At 46.2% G+C, this 26846-nt stretch overlaps 3 protein-coding genes and 1 long non-coding RNA gene across 4 annotated transcripts in view; all 4 read right to left on the bottom strand.

Annotated features, from left to right (window-relative positions):
- LOC120909991 (zinc finger protein 260-like) overlaps nucleotides 1–9442 on the bottom strand; it is a 33212-nt gene extending 23770 nt beyond the window's left edge. Inside the window, exons 1-2 of the mRNA XM_040321808.1 lie at nucleotides 9338–9442; nucleotides 6078–6248 (exon numbers count right to left, since the gene is read on the bottom strand). The gene's annotated coding sequence lies outside the window, so the exon portion shown is untranslated. The remainder of the gene's footprint in view (nucleotides 1–6077; nucleotides 6249–9337) is intronic.
- The window catches only part of LOC120910526 (zinc finger protein 850-like), a 28565-nt gene extending 8599 nt beyond the window's left edge, over nucleotides 1–19966 (bottom strand). The window contains exons 1-5 of the mRNA XM_040322283.1: nucleotides 19874–19966; nucleotides 19675–19762; nucleotides 15646–18255; nucleotides 3332–4189; nucleotides 2952–3061 (exon numbers count right to left, since the gene is read on the bottom strand). Coding sequence (XP_040178217.1) covers nucleotides 2952–3061; nucleotides 3332–4189; nucleotides 15646–18255; nucleotides 19675–19684 — 3588 coding nt within the window. The 5' untranslated portion in view covers nucleotides 19685–19762; nucleotides 19874–19966. The remainder of the gene's footprint in view (nucleotides 1–2951; nucleotides 3062–3331; nucleotides 4190–15645; nucleotides 18256–19674; nucleotides 19763–19873) is intronic.
- On the bottom strand, nucleotides 1863–5507 carry LOC120910062 (gastrula zinc finger protein XlCGF57.1-like). Its single transcript, XM_040321912.1, has 3 exons — nucleotides 5417–5507; nucleotides 5170–5308; nucleotides 1863–4189 (listed from the first exon to the last, which is right to left on the bottom strand). Exons 1-3 carry the CDS (start codon nucleotides 5477–5479, stop codon nucleotides 2745–2747), a joined length of 1647 nt encoding a protein of 548 aa, XP_040177846.1. The 5' UTR covers nucleotides 5480–5507; the 3' UTR covers nucleotides 1863–2744.
- A 161-nt stretch (nucleotides 19967–20127) lies between the features above and the next one.
- Nucleotides 20128–20577, bottom strand: LOC120910243. Its single transcript, XR_005741448.1, has 3 exons — nucleotides 20537–20577; nucleotides 20284–20455; nucleotides 20128–20167 (listed from the first exon to the last, which is right to left on the bottom strand). It is a non-coding gene; the product is annotated as an uncharacterized LOC120910243 (long non-coding RNA).
- Between the last annotated feature and the right edge of the window lie 6269 nt (nucleotides 20578–26846).

Genomic DNA, 26846 nt, shown 5'->3' with positions numbered 1-26846 from the left:
ATTAATTGGTTTGCGCAAAAGTTATAGCGTCTACAAAATAGGGGATAGTTTTATGGCATTTTTATTAATATTTTTATTTTTACTAGTAATGGCGGCAATGAGCGTTTTTTTTTTTTTCCGTGACTGCGACATTATGGCGGACACTTTTGACACCATTTTGGGACCATTATTGTTTTTACAGCAAACAGTGCTATAAAAATGCACTGATTACTGTGAAAATGACACTGGCAGTGAAGGGGTTAACCTGAAGGGGTTAAGTGAAACCTAAGGGAGTTATTCTTACTGTGTGGGGGCGTGGCTTGGCATGTAACATCACTGATCGTCGTTCCCTATGACAGGGAACAGACGATCAGTGACACTCAATAGGAAGAAGGGGGAAAGGTTTGTTTACACCCACCTCTCCCCGTTCTTCAGCTCTGTGACTCTGATCGCGGGACACCGGCGGCGATCACGGGCGCAGTCATGGAGCTCACGACCCACGGCTGGGCTCTTAAAAGGGGAGGTACCTGTACGTGCTTATTCCCAGCCGTGCCGCTCTGCCGACGTATATCGTCGTTAGGTGATCCTTAAAGAGGAAGTAAACCCTGATGGATTTTACTTCCTCTTTAGTCCGCTGTACAGCCTGCAAATGAAAAGCATAATGGACTAGTATTCATCGCATACTAGCCCATGATGTGCCACTTACCTGGAAAAGAATCCAGCGATGTCCCCATAGTAGGCAGCGTCCATCTTCTGCCTCCTCTTCCTTTCCGGGGTTGCTGACTCCGGCGCTGTGATTCGCCGGAGCCGCGTGACATCACTCCTGCGCATGCGCACTGGAGCCGCGATTCACAGCACTGGCTGGGGAAGAAACTGCACTTGGTTTTGTTTCTTCCCCGCGCACGCGCAGTAAAGATTAGCGGCGGACTACAAGTGAAATATCTCCAAAACGGCGCACGTTTAGGAGATATTTCCACTACCTATAGGTAAGCCTTATTCTAGGCTTACCTATAGGTAGAAGTCCAACAAGTGGGTTTACAACCACTTTAAGTGGTTAAAGATAGATAATAAATATATCACTCGGGGTTAAAAAAAACAGAAATAAAAACGATGGAACATTTATTGTATCACATTTAAAAAAACAACATTAAGAACATACAAAAAACCCTTCTATTAGATCATTAACTTTAACTTTTTTTTATTTTTTATTAAGTATTGTAAATTTTTCGACTTTATATAAGAGTATACAGTATATACCAGCACTATCCCCTTACAGTATGTACTTTCGCTTTGTTTATCAAGGAATTCTGACGTAGACTCATAGTTAGGCCTCCAGTACCAGAATAGACTCAGTGGAGGCCAGGGATGGACTGGCCATTGGGACTACAGGGAGTTTCCCGGTGGGCCGATGGCTCAGTGGGCCCGCTTCAGTGACAGCGGACCGCTGCCCCCCTCCACTCCTCTGTCTCTCCCTTCCCAAAGCGCTCACCTGGGGGGAACAGAGAAGCAGGGGGAGGACCAGAGGAGCAGGGACGACGACAGAGGAGCATGGGGGAGGGGACAGACAGCTGACTCAACAGCTATGGCCTGGGAGTTTCTCACTTCTGCCTAATCTTGTCCCATAAGGGGGGGCACCGAACTGATTCCTTGCCCCGGGTGAAATAATATCTAGCTTCCCCACTGGTACTGCCTAAAGGAATACCAGTATTAGCCGTTCTAATCTAATAAAGTGGAACAGCTAGTGGCTAGTGAAGGGGGAGAGGGGGCTTTGGTGGCCGGGGGGTGCAGGATTTGTCCGGCCGCCATGGGAGAGACCTGTCAAAGTGGGCCAGTCTGGATGAAGTCCAGGGCCAAATTTTTGTCCCAGTCCAGCCCTGGTGGAGGCCCCTCGGCAGTCGAAAACTTGGGTCCTCACAGGTTTCTGGAGGTTTCTTTTTTTTTTCTTCAATCATTTTTATTGAGTTTGACAGGTGTACAAGTACAATATGAACATTGTACGTCGCGCAACGACGTCATGGATTAACATCCCATAGTGAGGGAAACATAACTACATTAACGAATTAAAGATAAGCACTATATTTTGAGCATATAAGTACTGTGGTCTCAACTCCTTCCCGGCCACCCCAAATGGGTCTGGAGGTTTCTTGAGCTCTAGTTGTATAACGTTGATCTAAGTAGTGTCCACGTTGGGCGCTAGATGGAGATGACCATCACTACTGTACATTGCACATATAGAGGTGGTGACAATTTTTTTTTACAAACTGACAGCTGAAAGAAGATGAATTTATTATAAATTCCAAACTGTAATGTGAACTTGGTTTCTATGGTTTATGGACTTTACGTTTTTATTGGCTACATACAGTATTTTCTCTAGAGAGGCTTTATTGTAAAGTGGTTGTTTCTTTGAGTTGATTAATCTTTTGGAAGCAATTTAAGAAAGCTTCATTGTCGTTTTCTTCCAAGATCAAATCAATATTATTTTGATTATTGATGTGGGGCCCATAGGCTGGTGCCTACTAGACATGTGAACTGACGAAAAATGTGTTTCTTTTTTTTGCATTTTTCAGTAAAATTCAGAAATTTGGGAATTCGGAAATTTGGGAAATCGGGAATTTGAAAATTTAGACATCAGAAAATTTAGACATCAGTCTTGAGGAAATGCTAAACATGGAAAAGAACCCTTTTTAATGTGTATTTTCTGTCATCTGACAAGACTTTCTTCCTCATTGAAAGGTTTCCCGCACGCTGAACATAAGAAAAGGGTGTTAGCGCGTGTGAATTTTCTGGTGCCTTATGAGTTTTTTCCTGTAAATGAAACCTTTCCCGCACTCTGAACATGCGTAAGGACGCTCCCCCGTGTGAATTCTCTGATGTTTAAGAAGGTTTCCTTTGTCGGTGAAAGATTTCCCGCACTCCGAACATGGATATGGGCGCTCGCCTGTGTGGATTCTTTGGTGTCGAAGAAGGCTTACTTTATGACTGAAAGATTTCCCGCACACCAAACAGGAGAAAGGACGCTCGCCTGTGTGAATTCTCTGGTGTGAGAGAAGGTTTCCTTTTTGAACGAAACCTTTCCCGCATTCTGAGCATGAGTAAGGACGATCGGTTGAGTGAATTCGTTGGTGTTTAAGGAGGTTTTCTTTATGAATGAAACTTTTCCCGCACTCAGGACATAAAAAGGGGCGCTCGCATGAGTGACTTCCCTGATGTTGAAGATCTCCTGTTTGTATGAAACCTTCCCCACATTGTGGATATGAAGGACACCCGCAAGTATGACTTTTCTGGTGTTTAAGAAGTGATCTTTTCTCGGTGAAAGATTTCCCGCACTCGGAACATGAAAAAGGACGCTCACCTGTGTGAATTTTCTGATGCATAATAAGATTTCTTTTTTCATTGAAACATTTCCCGCACTCCAAACATGGAAAGGGACGCTCACCCGTGTGGCTTCGCTGATGTATAAGAAGTATTCTTCTCTCAGAGAAACACCTCCCGCACGCTAAACACGCATAGGGCCGCTCCCCCGTGTGGATTCTCTGATGTATGACCAGCGTTCTTTTTTCAGTGAAACATTTCCCGCACTCGGAACACGTATAGGGTCGCTCACCAGTGTGAATTCTGTGGTGTTTGAGAAGGTCTTCTTTCTGAATGAAACGTTTTCCGCACTCCCCACATGGATAGGGACGCTCCCCCGTGTGAGATCTCTGGTGTCTTTGAAGCGTTCTCTTTTCGGCAAAACCTTTTCCACACTCCGAACATAAAAAGGGACGCTCGCCGGTGTGAATTCTCTGGTGTATGACAAGTTTTTCTTTCCGGACAAAACTTTTCCCGCACTCTGAACATTGGAAAAGACCCTCACCGGTGTGAATTCTCTGGTGCGCAAGGAGGTTTCTCTTTTTGGTGAACGATTTATTACACACGGAACATGACCATGAAGACTCTCCTGTGTGAGCTCCTTCGTGGTTCGAAGAAGATTCCTTAGGAGTAGATGGATCTATTGATCGATTGACACTGTGAGATATTGGATGGATATTGGAAGTCATAGCATATGATGGATCAAATGATTCCTCAGGATGAGAGGGATCCATTGACAGCCGTAAATGGGAAGGTCTGTGATGTATATTCTGAGGAACAGGATCTTCTCCTGGAAAGTGTTGTGTGATTCCAGTTTCTTCGGCATTAAAATCCGAGGAGTTCTGGACATAATCTCCGCCTGTTGGGAAGCAATTTTTAGACCAGTGTTACACGTAGTCTTCAACCCGTACATCCATTAAGTCATATATGTTGGTACATAACTCAACAGATTCATAAAGCTCTGGCATAATATTGGTTACATCGATGAAGATAGTGTTGGAGACTGAACATTGTTTCATGCTATGTTATACATTGCTTGGTTTATTTCCCTGTGTATTTGGAGTATGACCACTAGATGTCACTATATACAGATACTCTATCATAATGTTCTTTGTGTTAACTATCTGTTACTGCATTTTCCTGTTATCTATGGTTGTTGTTCTTCTATATCTTGTGTGCTAACATGAGCACCATGCTCTCTGCTGTATGTCTCTTCAATACAAATGAATCCAAGTAAACTACAGCCATCCATATATGTCTGATTATTCTTTGCATCATCTGCACCAGCCAACAGATAGTTGGGAACATGACGTTATATTGAGGAATGGAGATGGACCTTTCATATGGCCTTCTCTATGTCTGTCTGTCCACCTGCAAGGTGATTGATGTGGCCAGTCTCTGGGTGGAGACCAAACTTGATTTAAGCCAGCCAAGCCTGCAATCTCAGCATCTCCTCCTCATTTGTTGGGAACATGATATTATATTGAGGAATGGAGATGGACCTTTTATATGGTGTACAGTTTCGCCTCCTCATTTGTTGGGAACATGACGTTATATTGAGGAATGGAGATGGACCTTTCATATGGTGTACAGTATCTCCTCCTCATTTGTTGGGAACATGACATTATATTGAGGAATGGAGATGGACCTTTTATATGGTGTACAGTATCTCCTCCTCATTTGTTGGGAACATGACGTTATATTGAGGAATGGAGATGGACCTTTCATATGGTGTACAGTATCTCCTCCTCATTTGTTGGGAACATGACGTTATATTGAGGAATGGAGATGGACCTTTCATATGGTGACCTTTTCCTGCATTTTGAGATTATTACTTACTTGTGTTGATATAGAGAGAATATTTCTCTTGTTCATGTTTAATCCTCTCCCCCTTCTCCATAAACTGCTGATCTGCATTCACCAACGTCTCTTCTTCTTCCTCTTTAATCTCAATTTTGATGTCTTTCAGTTCTTCACCCTAAACCCCAAAAATTATAAAAATAAAACATCAGGAAAAACTGCAAAAAAACAGATAACATAGAAGAACTTTGTCTCATAATTTAGAAATATTTTAAGTCCCATCTACCTGATCATGGTGTGAATATAAAGAATCACTCTCCTCTATAGGCTGCTGAGCTCCCCTCGCCATTTTTTCATCATCTTCTTCTTCTTCTTCTTTAACCTCAACTTTGATGTCTTTCAGTTCTTCATCCTAAACCCCAAAGATGACAGAATACATTTATAAAATGGAACAAGATATTACATAGAAGACCTCTCATAGCTTAAAAGTAATTTTGAGTTCTAGTTACTTAGTACCACCTACCTGATGATGGTGAGGGATGGTGTGATCCTCCTGTGTGGAATCCCGGGAATACAGAGGAGGGGGGCATCTCTCTGGTGGGTTCCCATTATTGGATCCATCTGTAGGAAACACACACACTGACTGAATACATTGTTTCTATGTGTTTATCAGATGATGGGGGATCTAGGTGGACCCTCCGTACTGCTCTCTCCTTTACAATAAAGTCTCCTCTTACCCGGTGATGTGAGGGGCGGCTGATTCTCCATCATGACGTCCTTGTAGAGATCCTTGTGTCCTTCTAAATACTCCCACTCCTCCATGGAGAAATAGACAGTGACATCCTGACACCTTATAGGAACCTGACACACACAATGATACAGTCACCATCCAGACACATCCCTTGTCTGTTACTGGATAATGTCCCAGAATTCCCGGCACCGATCACCTCTCCTGTCAGCAGATCAATGATCTTCTTGGTGACTGCTAGAATCTTCTTGGCACTGGTTACCTCTGTTGTCAGACAGTGAGGTGGAGACACTGTGATGGGTGATGTCCTGGGAAGACAGCTGCTGGGTGTTAAGGGATCACCAAATATTGTCCTTACTATTTTATAATCCTGTGTATAGAGAGCAAGAAACAATTATCACTACAGACTTCCCAGACTCCTTCTCTAGTTAGGTAAAATTTTTTGAAGCACAACCTCAACTAAAACCTTTTATTTTAGGTCAGAAATCACTTGAGAAGAGTTGGATATGCTGTTGAGGGTGCAAAGAAGAGGAATTAGATGTAATAGAAGCCACGTCATCAGTGTCAGTGGGATAACGTAAGCCCCATCGTTGGCGTCAGTGGGATAACATAAGCCCCATCGTTGGCGTCAGTCGGATAACGTAAGCCCCATCGTTGGCGTCAGTCGGATAACGTAAGCCCCATCGTTGGCGTCAGTCGGATAACGTAAGCCCCATCGTTGGCGTCAGTCGGATAACGTAAGCCCCATCGTTGGCGTCAGTCGGATAACGTAAGCCCCATCGTTGGCGTCAGTCGGATAACGTAAGCCCCATCGTTGGCGTCAGTCGGATAACGTAAGCCCCATCGTTGGCGTCAGTGGGATAACGTAAGCCCCATCGTTGGCGTCAGTGGGATAACGTAAGCCCCATTGTTGGCGTCAGTGGGATAACGTAAGCCCCATCGTTGGCGTCAGTGGGATAACGTAAGCCCCATCGTTGGCGTCAGTGGGATAACGTAAGCCCCATCGTTGGCGTCAGTGGGATAACGTAAGCCCCATCGTTGGCGTCAGTGGGATAACGTAAGCCCCATCGTGCTCTGGACGATTACCTTGCCTCCTCCCATTTACCTTTACTTTTCCTAGAAAAAAATGTTTTTCCTTGACGTGATTCTTGTCAAGCCTGCCTTGCCTACACACGATCGTGAAAAAGAAATGCTCTAGCAAAGCGCGGTGACGTACGACGGCACTATAAAGGGGAAGTTCCATTCGGATGGCGCCACCCTTTGGGCGGCTTTTGTTGATTTCGTGTTACCGCGTGTTGATAAAAGTTTGGCGAGAGACGATTTGTGCTTACTCCATTACAAATGCTAGTTTTACCAGAACGAGTGCTCCCGTCTCATAACTTGCTTCTGAGCATGCACGTTTTTTTTCCAGTCGTTAAAGCCTACACACGATCGTTTTTGACTACGTGAAAAACAACGCGAAAAATTAGAGCATGTTCTAAATTTTTAATGCCCATTTTTCACATGAAAAATGCTCTGGAGTCTACACACGATCGTTTTTAATGACCAATTTACAAAATGGCATTTTTCATGTCATTACTTGTTAATACCTGCAACCACTGACCATTGGTCTCTGGCTTAACATGGTGGAAGAAATAAACAAGATGGAGCATCTAATGCTTACGGCACAGCATAAACGTGAACGGTATTTCAAAACCTGGACATTGTGGAAAGTTTGATACGCCGCGTAACTTCTAGGATGCGCCGGCGTATCTTTTTTCTGTATCCAGAAAGCAAGATATGCCATATTTTTGCTTAGATACGACTGACGCAAGACTCTTACGCCGTCGTACCTTAGTTGCATATTTACGCTGGCCGCTAGGTGGCGCTTCCGGAGATTTCCGCGCAGAATATGCAAATTAGGTAGATACGCCGATTCACGAACGTACGTGCGCCCGGCGTATCTATATGCGTCGTTTGCGTAAGGCGTCGGACCGGCATAAAGTTACCCCTGCTATAGTGAGGCGTACGCAATGTTAAGTATGGACATTGGGACAGCGTCGAATTTTCTGTCGTTTGCGTAAAACGTTCGCGAATAGGGCTTTGCGTAAGTTACGTTCACGTCGAAAGCATTGACTATTTGCGACGTGATTTCGCGCATGCGCACTGGTATACGTCCACGGACGGCGCATGTGTCGTTCGTAAAAAGCGTCAATTACGTGGGGTCATGCTAGATTAACATACAACACGCCCACTCCAAGCCTACTTTGAATTACGCGGGCTTACGCCGGCCGATTTACGTTACGCGCGCACATATGGGAGCAAGTGCTTTGTGGATACCCTACAAACCACTCTGAGTTACGGCGGCGTAGCGCATATGAGATGCGCTACTCCCGCCTAAATATACGCCTGTTTTTGTGGATCTGGCCCTTTGTCTTCTCTGAAAAGGGGAAAAGATAGAAAGAAAAAAAAAGCCCCTGGGCTAGTGAGATAAAATAAGTCCCATAGTTGGTGTCAGTGGCTTAAAATAAATTTTGACTAACATCAGCCCTTCCTCAGGTCAAGAGACGGCCAGATTCCATTATATAGAGATAAAGTAACACACAAGTCTTATGCTGCGTACACACGATCATTTTTCGGCATGAAAAAAACGTTTTTTTTTTAAAAACGTAATTTAAAATGATGGTGTGTGGGCTTCACATCATTTTTCGGGTTCTGAAAGAAACGACAATTTGTGTCGTTTTTCGGGTTGTAAAAAATGATTGTGTGTGGGCTAAAACGACGTTAAAAACCCGCGCATGCTCAGAAGCAAGTTATGAGACGGGAGCGCTCATTCTGGTAAAACTACCGCTCGTAATGGAGTAAGCACATTCATCACGCTGTAACAGACAGAAAAGCGCAAATCGCCTTTTCCAACACGGAATCAGCTAAAGCAGCCCCAAGGGTGGCGCCATCCGCATGGAACTTCACCTTTTTTATTGCCTTCGTACGTGTTGTACGTCACCGCGCTTTGCTAGAGCATTTTTTTTTTAAACGATGGTGTGTGGGCAACGTCGTTTTAATGATGAAGTTTTTTCTACATGCCGAAAAACGTCTGTTTTTTTCATGCCGAAAAATGATCGTGTGTACGCGGCATTACACTGTAACAAGTAAGAACTCAATTGGAGGGTAACAATGTGATCTGCAGTCATCCAACGACTTACCTCCTTGTATCTTTGTACCTACAGTAAATGTGTTTCCAATCACATTACCTTGTGTGCAACTTTTTCAATTTCAAGTTCTGCCACCTCTTGATCCTTTCTCCTTAATATATTTGTCTTTGTAGCAGCGAATCGAGGGGTTACCGGGTGTCTAATATCTCAGGGCCCTCTGATCCCTCCTGTATTGAATTGTATTGTGACTGTAGTGTCTACCCTGATGTAAAGCGCTGCGCAAACTGTTGGCGCTATATAAATCCTGTATAATAATAATAATAATTACCTCCTCTACTGCCAGTTCCAGAAATGTCTCCTTTCAGCTTCCTCCCGACTCACTTCTGACCGGGAAGTTCTTCTTTATACTTCCACATCACTTCCTGTCTGTAGATGGCATCACTTCCTGTTTGACGCCAAGTGTGAACACCACCTTGTGGAGAATATACAAATTGCGCCCTACATTGTCCTTCAATACTTCCACCAATGCTTCTGGGTGCTAATGAATTAAAAAAATTAGGGCTGTGGAAATTAACTATTAATTCATCGATTAATCTTTAAATTTTTTGATCGATCAAAATTTTTTTGATTGGTACTCACCTCTCCGCCGGCTTCCGGGCCTTCAGGGAGTTCCGTCGGAGATCAGTTGTCGTCACGGACACCGGCGGGGCTTACCGTATCCATCTGAAGGGCTCCTTTGCTGTGCCCTTATATCTCCATGCCGGCGGGACCTTACTATCTGCCACACGCAAGGGCTGTTACACTTTCCTCTATCAACCTGGGATTCTACAGCCATCCACTGGGAGTTGTGATAGTTCCCTTCATGGGACATCTACATGCCGACAGATTGATGTTAACCTCTCCTCATCTGGATTCAGCAGTGGTATCGTTGTACACATTTTTATACCAGTATCATACTTAGCTACATGTTTTTATGACTGCTTTTGGTACCGTTTGGTATTACTCGCACCATTTTTACAGTTTATGTAGCTACATCGATTTTATCTCCAGTGCAATATTTATTTTGTTACCTACTTGAAGACTATAAAAGTTTTAATGCTATTCCCATCGAGCGCTGCCTTTGTGTGTTTTTTGTATCCTGCTATCCATTTTTCCAGTGGTTGGTAGCTGCACTGGGAATCAGCCTGCAAGGTGATCAGCTAAAAGTAGTTGGATCTGTATGTGCGTTATAATTAATCGAAATTAGTCGATTAATCGATTAAAAAAAATCGATTAATCAAACAAACATTTTGATCAGTAACAGCCCTAAAAAAAAAAAATTAACAAATAACATTAGCCAGCTCATTTTCTCTACGACTCCGTTCATTCTTATGGGTGAGTCGTAAAGAATGGGGCTGCGGCGCAGTAAGGTCCAGGTCACACCAGAACAGGGTGCCAGAAATCCACGTTTCCTGCGCGTTCACAGCACTGCATTCAAAACGCACTGCACTTGCGATCCGTCAGTGGTAACTTAATGACGCCACAAGCGCAGGTCACAGACGCAATGCGTTTGCCTGCACGAGACTGCATGGTACAATAGTACCACGATCAGCCTCCTCTATTCTCTATCACAGCCATTCTCAACCAGGATTCCATGGATGAGTTCCTTCAGAGGTTGTTAGGGGTTCCTTGAGCTGTGGTTGATTTTCCTTCCATATGATGGTACTGGCTTTATTTCAGGTCAAACACCACTTGGCAAAGCCATTAGCATGACACCAATGATATAATTACCTGTTTGTAAGGACGGCATTCCGACCACCACTGTAAAGGCCCGTACACACGATCGGATATTCCAACAACAATTGTCCGATGGACGTGTTTTGTCAGATAATCCGACAATTGTTGTCGGAATTTCCGACAACAAATGACGGCCGTGCATGCTCTCAAATTGTCCGACAACAAATGTGTTCCGTCGGACTAAAATCCAAAGTACAAACACGCATGCTCAGAACCAATGCTAAACATCAGACAACAATAGCAGAAGTTGCCCAAAGGGTGGCGGTAAAGAGCTGAAAAACAACGTAGTTTAGTTTGGTGTATGTTGGCTGAAAATGTTCTGCCGTCTTTGGACAAAACGCCCTTTGGACAAAAATCCACGTATTTGTCCGACCGTGTGTATGAGGCTTAAGAGTTGCATTCTTCCTACCAGGGCTGTATTAACGGGCAAAGTAATGCACTGGGGGCCCTACCAGTCTGGCCCAATTCACCCACCTACTCTCAAGAATGAAAGTATAACTAGCTGACAGAATTAAACATATAAGGCCCCGTACACACGACCAAACATGTATGTTGAAACTGGTCCGCGGACCAGTTTCAGCATACATGCTTGGTCGTGTGTAGGCGCGAGCGGGCCGAATTCCAGCAAACATTTGGGCCTTTTCCCAGCGGGCAAATATTCCTGGACGTGTTTTAAAACCGTCCGCTGGAATCCTGCCCGCTCGGACATGTACGGTCATCAGTACAGACCTACCGTACATGTCCGAGCGCCCGCCGTCCCTCGCATGCGTCGAATGACTTCGACGCATGCGTGGAAGCCTTTAAATGGCAGGCCCGCCCACGTCGCCGCGTCATTTATCGCGGCGACGACGCGGACACGCCCCGCGTATTGTTTACGCGCGGACTTCTGTACGATGGTTAGTACAGCCATCGTACAGAAGCCCTCTGGCAGACATGTACGGTGAAAACGGTCCGACGGACCGGTTTCATCGTACATGTTTGCTCGTTAGTACCCGGCCTTAGAAGGCCAGTATGGTGGCCTGAGTTTATGGGAGGAGCCCGGAGGGTATTTAAGCAGCCCACTCACACATGCTCTTTGTAGGTTCAGTGTGCGGTACTACACGTCACTGAGCCGACTCTTCCCTGTTCACCTAATTTCCGTGAGTCTGCGCATTCTACACCCTCCCGCCCTTCCCTTTTTCAGGGCACTTCTCAGCATATCCTTCTTCAATTAACTACCCATTACTTACCTTGGGTATGCCCCCTTTTCTTGGCATACTGACCAGTGGTAACTTAATGACACCACAAGCGCAGGTCACAGACGCAATGCGTTTGCCTACACGAGGCACACTTCAGGTCTAGTTATGTTGTAAGTCTTGTCGCGTGTTTATGTGATCCACATCTCTCTCGGTCAGAGGGTAACGACCATAAATATTTATTAGTACTTTCAATCAAATACATTTTAAACAAGTAGTATGGCAAGATGTCATTCTGATTGTAGATTTAGCCCAGTGACCAGTCCTCACAGTCCAGATTCCAGGATGTTGCCCAGTGTGAGGGGTTAGCTCTGTAGCGGGGTGTGTGACCCCCTGGATGGGTTCACCACACACTGAATTTATACAGACTGGCAGTCGAAGACGGTTGAAAACAAAGGTTATGGTTTATTTTTCCATCTTGCTGGAAAACAAGTGCAAGCATCCAAACAGCATAAACAAAATCAAACATAAAATAAACCCTGGCCACTCTGGGCGTCTGCCTTCCACACAGGAACCTATCTATGAAGGCTAACACAGCCTACTGCTGGGCAGACAGTGCTGGTCATACCGCACAAACAATAGTCTTTTGATTTTTATCACACAGAAAAATCAATGGTCTCCTCACCTCCTCAGGAGACTTTCAGTACGCTGCTCTCCTACTCACAAAGCCTTTAGGAATGATGCAGGCTTCAGTGGTAATCCTTTGGGTTACCTATAGAGGCCTTAATTGCCTCATTCTGAACAGCTGAAGTTTTTTCAACGGCCTTTAGCCTTTCTCTGGCTACGTTTGTAGCCGACGCCCGATAACCATCTGTGTATAGTCTAAACAAGGCAGAAATGTATGTCCCATCTGTGACAACACCCACAGATTTACCTGACTTCCTGTCACACCAGGAAAAGGCCATCCCGGGACAGCTTAGTAAAAAGCGTGACTGTCCTGGCAAATTGCAACCGCAAATTGAGAAGCGGGGGGGAGTGACGCAATTTGAGAAGTGGGGGGGTGATGCAAGTTGAGAAGTGGGGAGGGGTGTTGCAGGTTGAAAAGTGGGGGGGTGATGCAAGTTGAGAAGTGGGGAGGGGTGTTGCAGGTTGAGAAGTGGGGGGGTGATGCAAGTTTAGAAGCGGGGAGGGGTGTTGCAAAAGTTGAGAAGTGGGGGGGTGACGCAAGTTGAGAAGCGGGGAGGGGTGTTGCAAGTTGAGAAGCGGCGGGGGTGACGCAAGTTGAGAAGCGGGGGGGTGACGCAAGTTGAGAAGCGGAGGGGTGACGCAAGTTGAGAAGCGGGGGGGTGACGCAAGTTGAGAAGCGGGGGGTGACGCAAGTTGAGAAGCGGGGGGGTGACACAAGTTGAGAAGTGGGGAGGGGTGTTGCAAGTTGAGAAGCGGGGGGGGGGGGGGGTTGTTGCTGCGTATTTTGAGAATGGGGTGGCCGCCGTGAATTGAGAAGCTGGGGGGGTGCTGCCGCCACAAATTAAGGTCGAGGGGGGGCTTGGGGTGCTGACGAACAATAAAAAAATTTAAAAAAGAAGGGGGATGCCATCCAGGGCCCTGGGGACCACACTGGGCCCCTTAGAGGTCGGGGGGCTTTGGGGGCTGACAAAAAAAAAAAAGGAGGGGGATGCCATTCGGGCCCCCTAGAGGTCAGGGGTGGCAAAAAAAAAAAGGGGGGGGGGGGGGAGATGCCTTTCTCAATAAAAACGATTGTACCAGAAAATAATGTGTCCGGGTTTCAGGCAGTTTAGAACCCGGACACGCGATTCAAAACCTGGACTGTCCCGGTGAATCCCAGACAGATTGCAACCCTAAATAGGGAAGACACGCTCAGCATGGAAAACTCACTGAAAACTGAGCATGTGCAGAACTGCCAACACTGCTCCGCAAAATCTCCAACTGAATTGGGGACATGGACACAAGGGGGCGATAGAGAGCAGCGGGATCAACCAGGTGTTTTGCAGAATACAGAAAAGGAATCCCATAGAGACTGAATGACTATAAACACCATTTATTGATTGTTTTTTATGATGCGGGTTTATTGACACTTTCATCTGATTTACACCGGAGAACAAGGCGGCTTCCTAACAACACAAACCACAGCTACTCTCTATTTATCAGCAATATACAAACATAATCATGATACACTCGCCAAAAGTATTGGGACACCTGCCTTTACACGCACATGAACTTTAATGGCATCCCAGTCTTGGTCCATAGGGTTCAATATTGAGTTGGCTCCGCCCTTTGCAGCTATAACAGCTTCAACTCTTCTGGGAAGGCTGTCCACAAGGTTTAGGAGGGTGTCTATGGGAATGTTTTTTCCAGAAGCACATTTGTGAGGTCAGGCACTGAAGTTGGATGGGAAGGCCTGGCTCACAGTCTCCGCTCTAATTCATCCCAAAGGTGTTCTATCGAGTTGAGGTCAGGACTCTGTGCAGGCCAGTCAATTCCTCCACCCCAAACTCGCTCATCCATGTATTTATGGACCTTGCTTTGTGCACTGGTCCCAATAATTTGGTGGAGGGGGGATTATGGTGTGAGGTTGTTTTTCAGGGGTTGGGCTTGGCCCCTCAAGGGTTGGGCTTGGCTCCTTAGTTCCAGTGAAGGGCACAGTGGCGACAATTGGTGGGCACAGTGGCGACAATTGGTGGGCACAGTGGTGACAATTGATGGGCACAGTGGTGACAATTGGTGGGCACAGTGGTGACAATTGGTGGGCACAGTGGCTGCGTTTGGCATGGCACAGTGGCGACAATTGAGGGGCACAGTGGTGACAATTGATGGGCACAGTGGCTGCGTTTGATGGGCACAGTGGCAGCAATTGATGTTTTTTCGTTTGTTTGCGCCCCCCCCAAACATTTTGAACACCAGCCACCACTGGGATGGCCCTTTCCTGACTGCGCACCAGTGCACAAAGCAAGGTCCATAAAGACATGGAGAAGCGAGCTTGGGGTGGAGGAACTTGAGTCCTGACCTCAACCCGATAGAAAACTTTTTGGGATGAATTAGAGCGGAGATTGCTCGTCAGGTCTTCTCGTCCAACAAAATGGTCAAACATTCCCATAGACACACTCCTAAACCTTGAGGACAGCCTTCCCAGAAGAGTTGAAGCTGTTATAGCTGTAAAGGGCGGGGCCAACTCAATATTGAACCCTACAGACTAAGACTGGGATGCCATTAAAGTTCATGTGCGTGTAAAGACAGGCGTCCCAATACTGAAGACAATATATAGTGTATATCTTTGTTTTTAAAATAAACATATAACATATGACAAAGGATTCCCAGAGTACTACGAGTTACCTAAAGAGACAGGGATGCCATTAAAGTTCATGTGTGTGTAAAGTCAGGCATCCCAATACTTTTGGTAATATAGTGTGTAATAACGACTGTATGGAGAGAAACGATGAGGGAGCTCAGCCATTGGCTAGGTCTAGATATGGATTCGTTATTACGGGCCGCCAGACCTTCCAACCACAATCTCTACAGAACCAAAGTGACGCCATATTGTTTTCTTCGTGAAATAGATCCTCCCGGGTGACTTCTCTGGATTTTTTTTTTCAGCCCGTGTGAATTCTCTGGTGTCTTAAAAGTTTTTTCCTGTAAATAAAACCTTTCCCGCACTCCGAACACGATCAAGGACGCTCCCCCGTGTGAATCCTCTGGTGCTCAAGAAGGCTTCCCTCATCACTGAAAAATCTTCCGCACTCTGAACATGAAAAAGGACGCTCCCCTGTGTGAGCTCTCTCGTGTCTAAGGAGGCATGCTTTACGGCCGAAACATTTCCCGCACGCCGAGCATGAGAAAGGACGCTCGCCCGTGTGAATTCTCTGGTGTGAAAGAAGGTTTCCTTTCTGAATGAAACACTTCCCGCACACCGAGCATGAGAAAGGGCGGTCGCTCGTGTGAATTTTCTGATGCGTAAGGAGGCTTTGTTTCTGATTGAAACTTTTCCCGCACTCTGAGCACGAATAGGGACGCTTGCATGTGTGAACAATCTGATGCGCGAGAAGGTTTATTTTCTCCCTAAAACACTTCCCGCACACTGAGCATGAATAGGGACGTTCGCCCGTGTGGCTTCGCTGGTGTATAAGTAGTATTCTTTTCTCGGCAAAACATTTCCCGCACTCTGAGCATGAATAGGGGCGCTCGCCTGTGTGAATTCTCTGGTGTATAACAAGCGTTCTTTTTTGTTTAAAAGATTTCCCGCACTCTGAGCATGGAAAAGGGCGCTCACCAGTGTGAACTCTCTGGTGTTTTAGAAGGTCTTCTTTCTGAACAAAACATTTTCCGCACTTAGGACATGAATGTGGTCGCTCACCTGTGTGGATTTTCTGGTGTCTAAATAGGCTTACTTTATGGCTGAAACACTTCCCGCACACTGAACATGAGAAAGGACGCTCGCCTGTGTGAATTCTCTGGTGTATAACAAGCGTTCTTTTTTGTTTAAAACATTTCCCGCACTCTGAGCATGGAAAAGGGCGCTCACCAGTGTGAACGCTCTGGTGTTTTAGAAGTTCTTCTTTCCGAACAAAACATTTTCCGCACTTAGGACATGAATGTGGTCGCTCACCTGTGTGGATTTTCTGGTGTCTAAATAGGCTTACTTTATGACTGAAACACTTCCCGCACACTGAACATGAGAAAGGACGCTCGCCTGTGTGAATTCTCTGGTGTATGACAAGCGTTCTTTTTTGTTTAAAACATTTCCCGCACTCTGAGCATGGAAAAGGGCGCTCACCAGTGTGAATACTCTGGTGTTTTAGAAGTTCTTCTTTGCTAATGAAACCTTTCCCACACTCAGAGCATGAATAGGGGCGCTCCCCCGTGTGAGATTTCAGGTGTCTGCGAAGCGTTCTTCTTTCAGCGAAACACTTCCCGCACTCTGAACACGAATAAGGACGCTCATCAGTGTGAATTCTCTGGTGTTTTAGAAGGTCATTTTTGCAAATGAAACCTTTCCCACACTCAGAGCATGAATAGGGGCGCTCCCCCGTGTGAGATTTCAGGTGTCTACGAAGCGTTCTTCTTTCAGTGAAACACTTCCCGCACTCTGAACACGAATAAGGACGCTCATCAGTGTGAATTCTCTGGTGTTTTAGAAGGTCATTTTTGCAAATGAAACCTTTCCCACACTCAGAGCATGAATAGGGGCGCTCCCCCGTGTGAGATTTCAGGTGTCTACGAAGCGTTTCTCTTTCAGTGAAACACTTCCCGCACTCTGAACACGAATAAGGACGCTCACCAGTGTGAATTCTTTGGTGGATAACAAGTCTTTCTTTCCGAACGTAACTTTTCCCGCACACCGAGCATTGGAAAAGACGCTGACCCGTGTGAATTCTCTGGTGTGTGAGAAGGTTTCTCTTTTCAGTGAAAGATTTCCCGCACACTGAACAGGACAGTGGACTTTCTCCCGTGTGAGCTCCTTCATGGTTTATGGAAGATTCTTCGGGATTAGAAGTATCTGTAGATGTGTCTACACTGTGAGGACTTGGATGGACATCTGAAGTCCTAGTATGTGATTGGTGGGATGGTTCCTCGGGACTGGAAGGATCCATGGATGGTTGGGGGTGCTGAGGTGTCCGACGTATAATGTGAGGGACCTTCTGTGCGATTCCATTGTCTTCTGTATTATCCGGGGATAAAAGTCCCTCAGAGGAGGTTCTCTGACCATGGTGTCCATCTGTATTATCTGTAGATAAAAGGCGATGTCCCTTAGAGGAGATCCTCTGACCACAGTGTCCATCTGTATTATCTGGAGATAAAAGCCGATGTCCCTCAGAGGAGATCCTCTGACCACGGTGTCCATCTGTATTATCTGGAGATAAAAGCCGATGTCCCTCAGAGGAGATCCTCTGACCACGGTGTCCATCTGTATTATCTGGAGATAAAAGCCGATGTCCCTCAGAGGAGATCCTCTGACCATGGTGTCCATCTGTATTATCTGGAGATAAAAGCCGATGTCCCTCAGAGGAGATCCTCTGACCACGGTGTCCATCTGTATTATCTGGAGATAAAAGCCGATGTCCCTCAGAGGAGATCCTCTGACCATGGTGTCCATCTGTATTATCTGGAGATAAAAGTCCATGTCCCTCAGAGGAGGTTCTCTGAACACGATGTCCATCTGTATTATCTGGAGATAAAAGTCCATGTCCCTCAGAGGAGGTTCTCTGAACACGATGTCCATCTGTATTATTTGGAGATGGAAGCCGATGTCCCTCCGAGGTACTCCGACCATCGCGTCCATCTAATTCCAAACAATGAAATATAATGTTACTGGTTGTACGTTTTCTCCACGACTTACAGTCATCAGACAAATGTATTTATACAGCTAGACGTGTGCAGAACGAAAAAAATTAGTTTTGGATCGATTCGTTAAAAAAAATGTATTCAAAGTGTTCAATTTTAATTCAAATATAAAATATCGAATTGATTTTCAGAATAACAGTTATATACTATTGTATTCTATTCTGTTTTACTCAATTTTCTATTTTATTCTATTCAAATACTGATAGACGGCTATATTCTATTCTATTCCATCCACTGACACCAACGATGGGACACTATTCCTCCCACTGACACCAATGATGGGTCACTATTCCTCCCAATGATTGGGAACTAGTCCTCCCACTGATACCAAAAATGGGACACTATTCCTCCCACTGACACCAACGATGGAGCACTATTCCTCCCACTAACACCAATGATGGGACACTATTCCTCCCACTGATACCAACGATGGGTCACTATTCCTCCCACTGACACCAATGATGGGTCACTATTCCTCCCACTGATACCAAAGATGGGACACTATTCCTCCCACTGACACCAACGATGGGTCACTATTCCTCCCACTGATACCAACGATGGGTCACTATCCTCCCACTGATACCAATGATGGGACACTATTCCTCCCACTGACACCAATGATTGGACACTATTCCTCCCACTGATACCAACGATGGGTCACTATTCCTCCCACTGACACCAATGATGGGTCACTATTCCTCCCACTGATACCAACGATGGGACACTATTCCTCCCACTGATACCAACGATGGGTCACTATTCCTCCCACTGATACCAACAATGGGACACTATTCCTCCCACTGATACCAACAATGGGACACTATTCCTCCCACTGATACCAACAATGGGACACTATTCCTCCCACTGATACCAATGATGGGACACTATTCCTCCAACTGATACCAATGATGGGACACTATTCCTCCAACTGATACCAACAATGGGAATCTATTCTTCCCACTGACACCAACAATGCAGCACTAGTCCTCCCACTGACACCAATGATGGGGCAACATTCCTCCCACCAATACTAATCATGGGACACTATTTCTCCTACTGACCACAGGTCTTTTTGTTTTACTCCTACTGACCAACAAGCCGGGGGGATTACTTACATGGACGCTACTCAAAGTGGCCCCAACCCCCCCCCCCCCCCGGACAGTAAACTGGCTCTGTTTAAAAAGTTTGGAGACCCCTGCTCTAGAACAAAAATGGGTGAAATGATCCTCCTGGATGTCAGACTGTGGCCTTCTAGTGGTGGAGAAGTACTGTGGGTAACAGCTCTGGGTTGAAGGTGACTATTGCTGCCCAACTTACTTTTGTGTGTGTTATATAGAAAATGTAATAAATGTCTCACCTTCCTCCATGGACTGCTGAGCGCCTCTCACCAACCTCTCTTCTTCTTTCTCTTTATCCTCAACTTTGATGTCTTTCACTTCTTCGCCCTAAACCCCAAAGATGATCGAATACATTCATAAAAGGGAACAAGAGATTATATAGAAGAATGTCCTCTCATAGCTCAGAAGGCATTTGTAGGTCTCCATGGTCACTCCTACCTGATCATGGTGTACATAGTTATGATCTTCCTGTGTGGAATCCCGGGAATACAGAGGACGAGGACATCTCTCTGGTGGGTTCCCATTACTGGATCCATCTGTAGGAAACACACACACACTGACTGAATACATTGTTTCTATGTGTTTATCAGATGATGGGAGATCTAGGTGGAGCCTTCGTACTGCTCTCTCCTTTACAATAATGTGCACCACCCTACAGTTTGGGCCCCAATGTTAGCTGGGAATACAGAGGACGGGGACATCTCTCTGGTGGGTTCCCATTACTGGATCCATCTGTAGGAAACACACACACTGGCTGAATACATTGTTTCTATGTGTTTATCAGATGATGGGGGATCTAGGTGGAGCCTCCGTACTGCTCTCTCCTTTACAATAAAGTCTCCTCTTACCCGGTGATGTGTCGATATAAAGTGAAGATTCCGCCTGTTCACTTTTCATAATCATCTCCTGCTTGTCCATAGACTGCTGATCCCCACTCACCATCGTCTCTTCTTCTTCCTCTTTTACCTCAACTTTGATGTCTTTCAGTTCTTCATCCTGAACCCCAAAATGATAGGATTGCTAGAACAAGAGATTATGTAGAAGAATGTCCTCTCATAGCGTAGAACACATTTTTAGGTCTACATGGTCATTCCCACCTACCTGATGATGGTGGGGGATGGTGTGATCTTCCTGTGTGGAATCCCGGGAGTACAGAGGACGGGGACATCTCTCTGGTGGGTTCCCATTACTGGATCCATCTGTAGGAAACACACACACTGACTGAATACATTGTTTCTATGTGTTTATCAGATGATGGGGGATCTAGGTGGACCCTCCGTACTGATCTCTCCTTTACAATAAAGTCTCCTCTTACCCGGTGATGTGAGGGGCGGCTGATTCTCCATCATGAAGTCCTTGTAGAGATCCTTGTGTCCTTCTAAATACTCCCACTCCTCCATGGAGAAATAGACAGTGACATCCTGACACCTTATAGGAACCTGACACACACAATGATACAGTCACCATCCAGACACATCCCTTGTCTGTTACTGGATAATGTCCCAGAATTCCCGGCACCGCTCACCTCTCCTGTCAGCAGATCAACGATCTTCTTTGTGACTTCTAGGATCTTCTTGGCTCTGGTTACCTCTGTTGTCAGGCAGTGAGGTGGAGGATCTCCAGATGTTTTCTTCACTACTTTATAATCCTGTGTAAAGAGAGAAAATTACAATTATCACTACAGACTTCCCAGAATCCTCCTCATCTTTCTAGTCCGCTCACTACAGGGATTAGAGTGATGTCATGTGACCTCCCAGAATCCTCCTCACCTCTCCGGTCAGCAGGTAGATGATCTCCAGGGTGAGGTCCAATATCATCTCAGTCATGTGATTTTGGTCCTCCTCCATCTTCATTGATGTGGTCATGTGATCTATACGGGACTCTCCTCTCTGTAGACGGATAATAAACTGAGAATTATCTGGACTGTACTGGGATGAATTATATCTGCACAGAGTTCTGACACCTCCAACAGCATCTTATATTACATTACAGGACTCGTTAATCCCACTGAAAGTGACAAACCTTTTACATGGGGTCCCCGACTTACGAACGAGTTGGGGACCTTCCTGTTGTTTGTAATCCGGAAATGTTCGTAAGTCGGGCCGCGCATGCGCAGAACGACAATTACGGACATTTCAGATGTTTTCCGATGTTCCGTTGAATGCCAATTACAGACATTCCCAACGATGTTTTCCGGGGCTCCGTCTGGCTGCGCATGCGCAATACGACAATTACGGACATTTCGATGAATACAGATGTTCCGTCGAATTCCAATTACGGATATTTCCAACATTTTCCGAGGCTCAGTCTGTCCGCGCATGCGCAGAAAGGCAGATGGTCCCCGCAGCGTCCCCATTCGTAAGTAGGAGTAGTTTGTAAAGTCGGGCGTTGGTAAGTCGGGGACCCCTGTATTGTAATATTAGATTGATTGGGGAAATGTTAGATCCTCCATGAAGGGCTTCTTCTGTCTGTTCTGGTTGGGGAGATTTCCCTTCACTTCTCGTACAACTGCTAGATATCAACAGAAGAGGATGTGGATGAATATCAACCCAAATTGGGATCCCGTCATAGTGGTCGTGGGATAAAATAAGTTGGTGTAATAAAAAAAGCCCCAATATCAGTGTCAGTGGGAAAAAATAAGTCCCATAATTGGTGTCAGTGGGATAAAATAAGTCCCATCATAGTGGTCTATGGGATAAATTAAGCTCCATAGTTGCATTTATTGGGGTAAAATAAGCCCCATTGTTGGTCTCGGTGGGATAAAATGAGCCCCATTGTTGGTGTCAGTGGGATAAAATGAGCCCCATCATTATGATAGTTATATAAATTAAGTCCGATCATTGGAGTTGGTTGGATAACATAAGTCCTGTCATTGAGGCCTGTGGGATAAAACAACCCCTATGGTTGGTGTCGGTAAGATAAAAGAAGCCCCATCGTTGGTGTCGGTGGGATAAAAGAAGCCCCATCGTTGGTGTCGGTGGGATAAAAGAAGCCCCATCGTTGGTGTCGGTGGGATAAAAGAAGCCCCATCGTTGGTGTCGGTGGGATAAAAGAAGCCCCATCATTATGATAGTTCTATAAACTAAGTCCGATCATTGGTGTTGGTAGGATCAAATAAGTCACTCGGGCCAAGAGAAATGGAATTTGATATTATAACAACAAAGAAACACATCAGAGTGCAACAATGTGATCGATAATTCGCCGACTTACTTCATATCTTGGCGCCTAGAAGTGTTTCTTGATTATTATTATGAAATACGAATTCTGCAACCACCCGATCTTTTCTCCCAAATGTATTTCTTGCAAAAAATGTTGACAACTAAAGGATATGAAGGAAGAGGACGGACATGACGGGGGGGGGGGGGGGGGTTACTGGGTGTAAATATAAAACATCTTATTACCTCCTCAGCTGCCAGTTCCAGCAATCTCTCCTCTCTACTTCCTCCCGACTCACCTCTCACCCTGATATTCCTTTTTACATGTGACATCACTTCCTGTTAGCCATGCTATCACTTCCTGTTTGTGCGTTCCAACCACGATACGTAGGATTACCTTCTGTGGAGATCATAAAAACTGCAGTTTAGGTTGTATTTTAGTACACTGACAGATTAGGGTGACCACATTTCCAAACTACCATTCAGGGACACCCCCCCTTCCCAAAAATCAGCTTGTGCTGTAACGAATCACGGCACAGTGATTGGACACAAGAGGCGGGATTTATGATTTTTCCAATCACAAGCAGGGGGCGGGATTGTGCTCCTCCGGGCATTCCCGGCCAGGGCAAGTACTGTCAGTGAGTAAAGCGGTGATGTGGCGGCCTTTTTTGGGGGAATCAGATTGGCCCGGGAGGTGGCTGTGTCAGTTTTATTCCGGGACACTGTATTGTCCTGGAATGAAGGTGCCCGGGACAGACCTGCAAAATACGGGACTGTCCCGGGCAATCCGAGACACGTGGTCACCCTACGACAGATGCTTCCTGGGGGTGTTCTTCAAGTTTTTAGTATAAAGCCTTGTGCACATGATAAGAATATCAGATGAATGATAAGTCTGTTTTTTTTTTTTTGCATGCTGATCTCATATCGAAAATGAAGAGGTTTACTTCAGTAAGTTACGAAAATTTGTGCACTACAGCTCTCCCCCACCATCCACACTACATTCTCCGACAGATCTCCTCCACCATTCACACTACATTCTCCGACAGATCTCCTCCATCATCCACACTACATTCTCCGACAGATCTCCTCCACCATTCACACTACATTCTCCGACAGCTCTCCTCCACCATCCACGCTACATTCCCTGACAGTTCTCCTCCACCATCCACACTACATTCTCCGACAGCTCTCCTCCACCATCCACACTACATTCTCCGACAGCTCTCCTCCACCATCCACACTACATTCTCCGACAGATCTCCCACCATCCACACTACATTCTCCGACAGATCTCCCACCATCCACACTACATTCTCCGACAGCTCTCCTCCACCATCCACACTACATTCTCCGACAGCTCTCCTCCACCATACACACTACATTCTCCGACAGCTCTCCTCCACCATCCACACTACATTCTCCGACAGATCTCCTCCCACCATCCACACTACATTCTCCGACAGCTCTCCTCCACCATCCACACTACATTCTCCGACAGCTCTCCCCCCCCATCCACACTACATTCTCAGACAGCTCTCCTCCACCATCCACACTACATTCTCCGACATCTCTCCTCCATCATCCACACTACATTCTCAGACAGCTCTCCTCCCACCATCCACACTACATTCTCCGACAGCTCTCCTCCACCATCCACACTACATTCTCAGACAGCTCTCCTCCCACCATCCACACTACATTCTCCGACAGCTCTCCCCCACCATCCACACTACATTCTCCGACAGCTCCCCTCCCACCATCCACACTACAGTCTCCGACAGCTCTCCTCCACCATCCACACTACATTCTCCGACAGCTCTCCGACACCATCCACACTACATTCTCCGACAGATCTCCTCCTACCATCCACACTACATTCTCCGACAGCTCTCCTCCACCATCCACACTACATTTTCAGACAGCTCGCCTCCATCATCCACACTACATTCTCCGACAGCTCTCCTCCACCATCCACACTACATTCTCCGACAGATCTCCTCCACCATCCACACTACATTCTCCGACAGCTCTCCTCCGCCATCCACATCTCATCCCATAGAGACTGAGTGACTATAAACATCATGGAATACAACGTTTATTGATTGTTTTTTATGATGTGCGTTTATTCACACTTTAATCTAATTTACACCCGAGAACAAGGCGGCTTCCTAACAACACAAACCACAGGTACTCCCTATTTATCAGCAATATACAAACATGATCATGATACACTTGCCAAAAGTATTGGGACACCTGCCTTTACAGGCACATGAAATTTATGGCATCCCAGTCTTAGTCTGTAGGGTTCAATATTGAGTTGGCCCCGCCCTTTGCAACTATAACAGCTTCAACTCTTCTGGGAAGGCTGTCCACAAGGTTTAGGAGTGTGTCTATGGGAATGTTTGACCATTCTTCCAGAAGAGCATTTGTGAGGTCAGGCACTGATGTTGGATGAGAAGGCCTGGCTCACAGTCCTCTAATTCATCCCAAAGGTGTTCTATCGGGTTGGGGTCAGGACTCTGTGCAGGCCAGTCAATTCCACCACCCCAAATTCGCTCATCCATGTCTTTATGGGCCTTGCTTTGTGCACTGGTCCAAATCATTTGGTGGAGGGGGGATTAGGTTGTGGGGGTTGTTTTTCAGGGGTTGGGCTTGGCTCCTCAGGGGTTGGGCTTGGCTCCTTAGTTCCAGTGAAGGGAACTCTTAAGACGTCAACATTCCAAGACATTTTGGACAATTTCATGCTCCCAACTTTGTAGGGAACCAATGCACAACGCAAGGTCCATAAAGACACGGTTGAGCAAGTTCAGGACTCTGTGCAGGCCAGGCAAGTTCCTCCACCCCAAACTCGCTCATCCATGTCTTTATGGACCTTGCTTTGTGCACTGGTGTGCAGTCATATTGGAACAGGAAGGAGCCATTCCCAAACTCTTCCCACAAAGTTGGGAGTACAGTGGAACCTCAGTTTACGAGTAACATGGTTAACGAGCATTTTGAAAGAAGAACAACTTTTTTTTTTAATTCTGACTCGGTTTGCGAGTGTTGTCTCGCAAAAAAAAAAAATCAGAATTCAAGCTTATGGGGTGTGCAGTACTGCATTTGGCCTGAGGTGCGGGGGTGCCAGAGCCGAACAGAGCCATTTGGAAATGCTCGGAAATACTCCATTCCTGGGTGTTTCCGAGGTCAGCCGAGCGGTCCTCAGGCCTTTTCAAGTGTTTCCGAGGCTCTCCGCCCCCCCACTTCTGGCCAAATGCGGTAATGCATGCCATTCATTGACTTCTATGGGGAAACTCGCTTTGATATGCGAGTACTTTGGATTACGAGAATTCTCCTGGAACGGATTATGCGAGTTATCCGACGTTCCACTTTATTAAATTGTCCAAAATGTCTTGGAATGCTGACACCTTAAGAGTTTCCTTCACTGGAACTAAGGGGCCAAACCCAACCCCTGAAAAACAACCCCACACCATAATCCCCCCTCCACCAAATGATTTGGAAGGGTGGCCCAATACTTTCTATAGGCCAGTCAAGTTCCTCCGCCCCAAACTCACTCATCCATGTCTCTATGGACCTTGCTTTGTGCACTGGTCCCAATCATTTGGTGGAGGGAGGATTATGGTGTGGGCTTGGCCCCTCAGGGGTTGGGCTTGGCACCTTAGTTCCAGTGAAGGGAACTCTTAAGGCGTCAGTATACCAAGACAATTTGGACAATTTCATGCTCCCAACTTTGTGAGAACAGTTTGGGGATGGCCCAGTGGCGGTGCGTCCATAGAGGGCACAGGAGCGCCGCCCCCTCTCTCTCCTGCACTGCCACTGAAAAACAATACATAGATTCATGCGTGCATGAATCTATGTAATGTCGCCGCTGCCGCGAGCACCGGCCATCTGAATAACGGCAGCTGCTTAGCTGTGGAAGTGTCTATCAGAGCCAGCGGCGGTAATCGGCTTCCAAATATTTAACCAAGGGGACGCAGGGGGTGTGCATTACCTGATTAACACTGACAGGCGTCTCAGCCAATCAGGTTCACAGGATCTGGTTACCGGTAACCCGATTGGCTGAAGCGACATCGAAGGGATCGTGGAGGAGGATCCGAGGATGGCTGACGAGAAAGGTAAAGTGCCAGGCGGGGGGGCGTGCAATCTGATGGCACAGTGGCTGCATTTGGCATGGCAGTGGCGACAATGGCATGGCACAGTGGCGACAATTGATGGGCACACTGGCTGCGTTTGATGGTAAAGTGGTGACAATTGATGGG

Source organism: Rana temporaria, chromosome 8 (assembly GCF_905171775.1).
Source record: "Rana temporaria chromosome 8, aRanTem1.1, whole genome shotgun sequence".
In the NCBI taxonomy this organism is placed as follows: domain Eukaryota; kingdom Metazoa; phylum Chordata; class Amphibia; order Anura; family Ranidae; genus Rana; species Rana temporaria.
This window is presented reverse-complemented; position numbering and strand designations above follow the sequence as displayed.